Below are 7883 nucleotides of genomic sequence, written 5' to 3'. Positions count from 1 at the left end.
GTTAATTAAAATTTTAAATTCAAATTTGATAAAAATCTTGTCCGAGTTGGCCGGGTATGGAGACCTAACGCAATTTAGAAAATTAAACAAAAATCCAAGAGGCGATAGATCGAGTTAAAATTATATCGAGTCAAAACAAAATTGAAAAATTGTAAAAGCGAAGAGATCCTCTTGGATTCATTTATATTTTTTTTTTAGAGAAAACAAGCGTAACAGGACATCGGAAAAACCGCGTCAAACGAATAATAGCTTGAAGCATTGAATCGAGAGGTTTTTAAGCTCGAGGCGTGTCGAGAGACTAGAACGAACGCGACCATTAATTTTAAAATTGTTTTATTTCTAATTATTATTTTTGTACAATTAAAATTCGAAAATTGAGAAATTAAAATTATCTCAGACAGAGAATTTTCAACGTTTTCGGGTCTTTCGGGTCTTTTTCTCGCCAGATCCGGTAAAACAACGCAAGACAATATAAAAAAAGAACCAAACTGTTTTAATCATCAAAAAAAATCGCGAAGCTTTTCATTTTGTCAAAATTCAATCGGTTATTTGAATAAATTTGATTATTTTAATTTTCAACAAGAATTCTTGGTTTCCGCGTTTTCCTTCATACCTGCTCCTTATTATTTAGGTTGCTCGAACCGACGCGTGGCGGCGTTCAGGCCAGGTCGGCAAGAGCGTTTCGTTACAATGTATATCGATCGAATTTATGACTGCTGTTACCAGCTGTGCTGCGCCGTGTGCTACGTTCTGAAGTTGACGTCAGATTTCCAATCATCAACAACTAATTTCAACAACCAATGACAACGTTTAAAAATGGATGTCGTCAGATCCAACCAATCAGAAACTCGAGAGCATCAAAGTGCCTTTGATTGTGTTGTAAAATAGACGCATAAATTCTAGAATGTGTTGGTAACTTTTGCATAATCTTGAGCCTGTGCAAAGTTTTTTCTCAGCAATTACGCCACCGATCATGCTGATTGTGGGTGGAATCGAAAGAGAATTTATTAATTAATCTCCAGTTCAATTTTCAAAGCCTCAGATGACTCAGGAGTTTCGTAATTGAACAAAATGACATGCCAATTTTACCCCCACCACCGCGAATCGTTTTATTCAGAGAAAAGATAGTCTCGGCGAGCTCGGGCCAGCAGACGACAGGGCTGTCAATGTACTTGTCCCGAGACTCTACCGAGTCTCTTGATAACGCTCAGATTTTTATGATGACTGCCTTTGGTGAAAAGATCCACAACATTGTTGTTAGACGCCTCGCGCATCAAATCATCGATTATGAGAAGTTTTGCGCGAGGGTCGTTAGCATAATCAGCACTCTGAGGTAGACCCTCGTGGAACTCTATTGATTCACCATACTCCGTGTACGCTGACTGCCACTCGGAGTAATAGAAAATGACTCTCTCAAACGGCTCACTGTTCATCCGTGAAATAAACTTTAAAAACTTTTTTACAAAGTACGTTTTACCGCAGCCTGTGGGACCACAGATCATTGAGGTCCAGGGATGCTTCCACCGTACATCCATCTGCGCGAATGACCACGTTTCCTACGGGGCAGTATAATATAAAGAATTCGAGCAGTTGAAACATGTATAGAGCTTTTATTTTCCGGTAACAGTATAAATATTTTACAGTAATAACATAGATATTTTACAACGCTGCTTAACAATGTTTAAAGCGAGAGTTTTTATAAACGGTTACTTGTAGCCGTAAGGGAGCGAGCCGTATTCGCCATCACGTCTTCGCTTGACGCTCAGAGGCATGCACGATTTCTTTTCGGGTCGTGTGACAACCTGGTGGAACGGCGTACGACGTATTGAATCAAACTGTAGTACAACAGGATTTTCTCTCTCACCTATTATAAATGACCGTATTGATTCGTAATTTATCAGCGAGCTGTTTGCGTAATTCAGCGTTATGCCTTTAACCTTGCAAACCTCGCTTTCCGCGCCGCTCGGCGTATTAACTATGAAAGAATAAAATTTAGGGCCGCCTGAGATGAAAGACTTAATGTAACTGCCCTCGCCGTAGGAGCTTAGCTCGTCGGTTAAATCCCCTAGCAATTGACCCGTTGGCGGTTCATACTCTCCAGGCTCTTTTCTCGTGACATAAATAACGGAATCGGTGTCGCAGTACAGAGCACGCTTACCCAGCGGTTCGAGATAGGTGTAAAGTTTTAAACGGGCCTGGGCTGTGGTGTATGCAGCTATGACAGTATTTGCTATATTAGACGGTATTACAGCATCACTGGTTTTCGTATAATTAACATACAGCACCTGGTTGTTAACAGGTAGCATACCAGTGATCTCGTGCTCGGGGCTATTTAGCAGCTCCATAAGTTTTTCGCGTGTCGATACTATTTCTGTTTGCGGTAAATTTTCGCGTTGTCCAAATTTACCCCAAAAGGAGTTAAGACAAAGTTTGGCTACCGAGCGCAGCCCCGGGTTTTTCGCTACCGCACCCCGCTCCAGCTGAACCCCTTCGGCTGTCTTAAAAGCAGTTATATAACGCTCTTGGGCAGCCTCGTCATCTGCATAACCCTCGGGCCAACCGCTAGCCTCTTGTTTGATTTTAAGAAAAGTGTTTATGTACCCGGTGAAAAGGCCCCCCTTTTGTGTATCGCGGTTGTACTGCGTTATATTATACTGCCAAATCTCGCTCACGGTTAATATTTTATACCCGCACGCAATAGCTTTTCGCAATTCATCCACTACCCAAGTACCGCTAAACACACGCTCCGCGGGGTCTTCATGAGGACACGCGTCCTGGTTCATTGTTTCGCAACAGCTACGACATAACCCGAATAACAGGCGCTGATGCATTCGCACCGGCAGCACCGGATGATAAAGATTTTGCGGTGGAAGCACTGTACATTTAACAAGGCCCTCGACGCGGGAAAGACTGATATTATTTTCGGGACCTGTCAGCACCCTGCACTCGTCGCCGACGTATACCGTTGGATGGCCCACCGGATATTTGCCGTACTTGCAGATGTATGGGTACAAAGAACAAACGTCAACATATCGTATCTGCTCCCCGTCTTTCACGTCGTACAGAGTGACCATGTTTTCCGTGCGACCACCGAAAAAAGCATCGCGCGGATTGAGAGGCTCCGCTCGAACCAGAGGGTGATCACTCACAAAAGCGCTCATCTCTAAATCTGTTTTTATCATCCGGTCATACGCGCACTCCCAAATCTCGGTTAACGTGTAGCCGCTTGAGCGGATTCTCTGCGATATAGCGTTTGTTCTCTCGAGACGCTCGTTCAGTGTATCACCATCGCTTTGTACACGGTCTCTGTTTACAGTGAAACAGCTCAAACACCCGTGCCAATAGCAACCGTGAAACTGTAACACGTGGGCTGAATCAGGTGTTTCGTAGTAACCGTCTACTAATAAATTTTGAGGCAATTTAAACTCGCGCGAGCGTCCTGCGTGAATGATACGACGATTTAAAGAATGCTCCATCCACACGAGCCAAGAGACCGCTTTTTTTGACTGATTGTGAGCCCATCTGTAACCGCCCGTAGGTATAATACCGATCGTGTTAGGTTTTAAAAAATTTTTTCGAAAGATTTGAAAGCAGGCGGACGCTATTGTTGTGTTTTCGCTAAACGGGCAAACGCGTCCGCTGTCCTTGAACATTTTCCGGAAAACCACACAGGCCTGTCTCAATATCGTAACGTCGTTTTTACAATAGGTTATGAGTTCGTTTGAAAAGTTAAATACATAAGAGGCATTCTTTAACTCGTTATACCATGCAAAAAAACGCTCGCGTTCCTCCGGGCGCATAGTGTCGGGAGAGTAATCGGCCGCAGGCGGCATCGGCCCAATATAATTTTGATTCTCGGGCCTATTGAACAGATGCGGAAAAGATCCTTTGGCGAGAGCAGTTTTTAGACCGAAAGATTTAGGCAGTGCACTCAGAGGCATGTGAAAGTAGTTCAAGCTGTCGAGAAACACGAGTTTGCCAATGCGCATTGTGATGATTTTAGTGCCGTTCATTATTAAAGAAGGGAGCTGCGTTTTTTTCTCCTCGATGAGGTAGCGCAGGATAAACTGGGCGTCGAAACCACCGGCGTTATGGGCTATTAAAAATACGTGAGAGAAGTTCGGCATACTCTGTATGGCTAACTCCACAAGTTGACACACAGGGTTCGTCCTAAATATAAACTCGTGATCCCCGCAATGCTCGCACGGCTCGTCTATAGAAGCATTATCGCAGCACTTGGTGCAGACACGTTGAGCTACGCAAAGATTCGGTTCGTGAACGCGCGTTGTAGGATCACCTTTTACAGGGGTACACTGCTGCGTTTCAAAATCATAGAATATGAATATGTTCTCTATTGGCCTCTCATCGACGCGAATAGGCCTCATATAGCACAGGCGATTATAGGGGTGCCGCGATTTACACGTTTTACAGAAACCCTCCCCGCACACGTGCGTCTTTTTCTCTAAAGGCCTTATCGCGCGAAAGCAGTTACGGCACCGCTGAAGAGACTCGCAAACAGTGTTTACCCTGTGTTTACGACGGATGGTAACAGCCCTGTGATTTTCTAAACATTGCTCCCCAAAAAAATCGCGGTTACATGTCTCGCATCTGATCGCGGCAGCTGCTCCCAGAGCGCAGGGCGGTGCTTGAAGGCAGCGAGGGCATTTCTTTTTTAAACATCTATGATCCCGACGAGAACGGGCGTTACAGATTGCGCAGAAGTTTAAGCTGCCCACAGCACCACGCAGATTCAAGATAGGCTGGAAATGATGCGACCGCTCATAATACAGAATGTATAACGTGTGCCTGACTGATCCTACTGTATCCATAACCGTCTGTGTACCGTCAAACACCGGTCTTTCGCGTCGCCCCAAAGTCAAAAACTCGAAAACCACGATAGCTAACCCCTCGCGAGCCAAATAATTCTGGTATATAGCAATTTCGCGCATACCACAGCCAGCGGGCTGTATAACAACATTTGCGCTTCTCGTGAGCTCAAGCGCCGCCTCTTTTTGAAGCGACCCGTTAATCTGTCGTATACGCTGCCATCTAGAATGCAGAGCCCCCGAGCGTATCTCACCCCTTTCCGCGTACGCGCGTGCTGTTACTAACGAGCGCGGTAGACACAGATTGTCGGTATTTCGAATCGTTAAAATTGATTTTTTAGCAACGCCCTCGTGTGTCAAACCTTTTCGCCCCCTACCCTCCAAACCTTTAACGATACATACTTTTATATGGAAAGAATCATTAATATCCAGAGACGCTGCACTTTGAGCTATGTTTGTTATTAATTGCCAGATATCTACAAATGTATAGGCGCGGACAGGACGGAATGAAAGCCAGACGGGGCCGTGCGCTAAGCAGCTCGCGGAGAACGAGATCCCCGCGTAGTCACCACCCTCACAGTGACTCGTGAGATGCGTCAGAAGATCGCGGAATGCTCCTTCAAGCCATGTTGTCACGTTTGCGCCAGCGTGAGGCTGGCGGATACGCAATGTTATCTCCCGACCACGTAGTTGAAAACGTTTGAAATAACGGGCTGTATCGTGCGTGATGATGATCCGCCCTCCCGGGGGTTGCACATCCCCGAAAGCCTCGTTCCCCTGTGTATTGCGTGTTCTTCCCCCGCCCGTTTGTATATCTGTAATCAAACAAAGGCGTGAGTTATAGAGTAGAGATCGCCGATAAAAAGGCATATTGTAACTTTAGTGTACCTCGTACTAATCGCGGTACGCCTATAACGAGATAGCTGACGAGTCAGCTGACGAGTACCCTGTGGTAAATATAATAAAGCCTTTTTAAACGTATCCTGTATATACCGCAAGGGCTAGAGATAAAGAGAGAGAAAGCGCGCGAGTGAGGGAGAAAGAGAGAGAAGACGTTATTATTTCTTTACCTGAATCACACTCCATCAGCTCTTGAAACCATAGGCCGAAGCGTCTAGCTTCTAATCGCTCCTCGTTTAGACGCTCCCCCTCCTCCTCCTCCTCCTCCTCCTCCTCCTCCTGTCGAGCATCCATCGGATACACCCCCAGCTGATTCTCGGGCTGTACGAGGTCATCTTCCTGCTGACGATGGTGGTGATACGATGGACCCGCTATCGCTCCGTCGTCATCGTTTGCTCTGGCTTGCCGGTACACAGCTGTTTGGGTTATTTCATAATTTCTGTTTATTAACGCGGTTTATTTTTATTTTATTATCATTGTACGACTATGCTTACCCAGTATATCAGACCGATCGCTAAACATTAAGGAGGGGTTGAGAATAGTCGACGCCTCGTCGTCATCAGACTCGGGTTGCAGCGGTATCGGTTCGGCCGATGCTGCCGAGGTGCTCGCCCTAGGCTCTTCCTCAGCCCTCTCCTCATACTGCGGTTCTGAAAAAAATACCGCCCCAGTAGTTTTTATGTCTAAAAACGAAAATCGAGGATAATAACGTCAAAACAGAGCTGAATACGCACGGTAGAGGGCGGTTTGATGCTCTGCTTCCTCCACAGCTCTCGTCGCCTCAGCGAGAGCCTCTTCTTCTTCTTCGTCGCTCACCGCGTCGTAAAACTGCCGATGGCCTATGGTGAAACCCTGCGGTATCGGCTCGGCCGGGGCTGCCGAGGTGCTCGCTCTAGGCTCTTCCCCTACCCCCTCCTCATGCAGCGGTTCTGAAAAAATACCACCCTCAGTAGTTTTTATGTCTAAAAACGAAAATCGGGGGGTAATAACGCCAAAACAGAGTTGAATACGCACGGTAGAGGACGGCTTGACGCTCTAGATCCGTTTCCTCCGCAGCTCTCGTCGCCTCAGCGAGAGCCTCTTCTTCGTCACTCCCCGCATCGTAAAACTGCCGATAGCCTATGGTAAAAATAACTGCTGTATTGCTAACCGTCAACAACAGTGATTTATCGAGCTAATGGTACTTACATCTGATTTCATCGACAAGGCCTCTTACGCGGGGAGCTTCTAAAACACCGCGGCGCTGTAACTCCTCATACACAACACCCAGCACTCGTTGACCACTTAATATGCCTCTGTTATAGGCCACCACTAGAGCTCGTAAAGGGGCCCACCAGATCACGTATTTAAGTCTGTTCACGAGTCGATCACCCGATAAACGCAGCAGCTCGTAACACCATAGATCATTACACCGACGTCTCAGCGAGCGCTATGCGGTTTTGTTAGGCGTAAAAGACCCAAAATACAAGAACGCACTGATTCATCCGACATTGTAAGGGGTAATCGTTAAATACCGCTCTATATGACGGTTGAATCGCTACTGACATATCTAGAGCGAGAAGATAGGTGTGAATCATAATTAAAATGCTAGCGATATTTTTTTTTTTCAAGACGGCAAAGGAGCAGTCGCTGAAGTTTTACAGTACTCTGCATGGTCCCCGGTGTTTGCGTGAAAAAGCACGCGCACGAGTGAGACAGCTTTGTTTATGCCTGTGCAAGCATATTTCCGAGCATATTGCTCCATCTCCTGTATAGCATCTTCTTCCGAAGACCGAGCTGTGTCTTTAGCCCCCGGAGATACGCCCTTCATAAGTGAATCGGTTGAATCCGCAAAAATAGCATATAATAAAGAATATATATCGGTGGGGTTTGTTTAGAGGTATCAAGAGGCTGCAGCCGTATGCGTCGTTTTGACAGCTCTGTATAAAGCATCGCGTCTCACGGGAGAGCGAGAGAGAGGTTTGCTCGCTAAAGGATCAGTGTGATGAGAGCGAGCGAGAGACGGTATATGGTATCCCTGCTGCAGCTTTGAAGCACTGTGCCTCTACATCTAGCGAAAGAGCGAGTGAGAGAATGCACGGTGTCGCGAGTGTGAGCGAGAGGGCATATGCTGTTGCTGCTGCTCTCGCGCTCGTGCGCTTCACAAGAGAGAGAGTG

The 7883-nt window shown here is 46.3% G+C and overlaps 1 protein-coding gene across 1 annotated transcript; it reads right to left on the bottom strand.

Moving 5' to 3' along the window:
- Positions 1 to 1590: 1590 nt before the first annotated feature.
- LOC122414953 (uncharacterized) lies at positions 1591 to 7083 on the bottom strand. The gene is made up of 5 exons (XM_043426654.1): positions 6741 to 7083; positions 6461 to 6655; positions 6221 to 6376; positions 5897 to 6142; positions 1591 to 5641 (listed from the first exon to the last, which is right to left on the bottom strand). The coding sequence occupies exons 3-5, from the start codon at positions 6246 to 6248 to the stop codon at positions 1707 to 1709; spliced, it is 4209 nt and encodes a 1402-aa protein (XP_043282589.1). The 5' UTR covers positions 6249 to 6376; positions 6461 to 6655; positions 6741 to 7083; the 3' UTR covers positions 1591 to 1706.
- Positions 7084 to 7883: the final 800 nt, after the last annotated feature.

This window comes from Venturia canescens, chromosome 8 (genome assembly GCF_019457755.1).
Source record: "Venturia canescens isolate UGA chromosome 8, ASM1945775v1, whole genome shotgun sequence".
NCBI lineage: Eukaryota > Metazoa > Arthropoda > Insecta > Hymenoptera > Ichneumonidae > Venturia > Venturia canescens.
The sequence above is the reverse complement of the archived record's forward strand: the minus strand, read 5'-3'. Positions and strand labels throughout refer to the sequence as shown.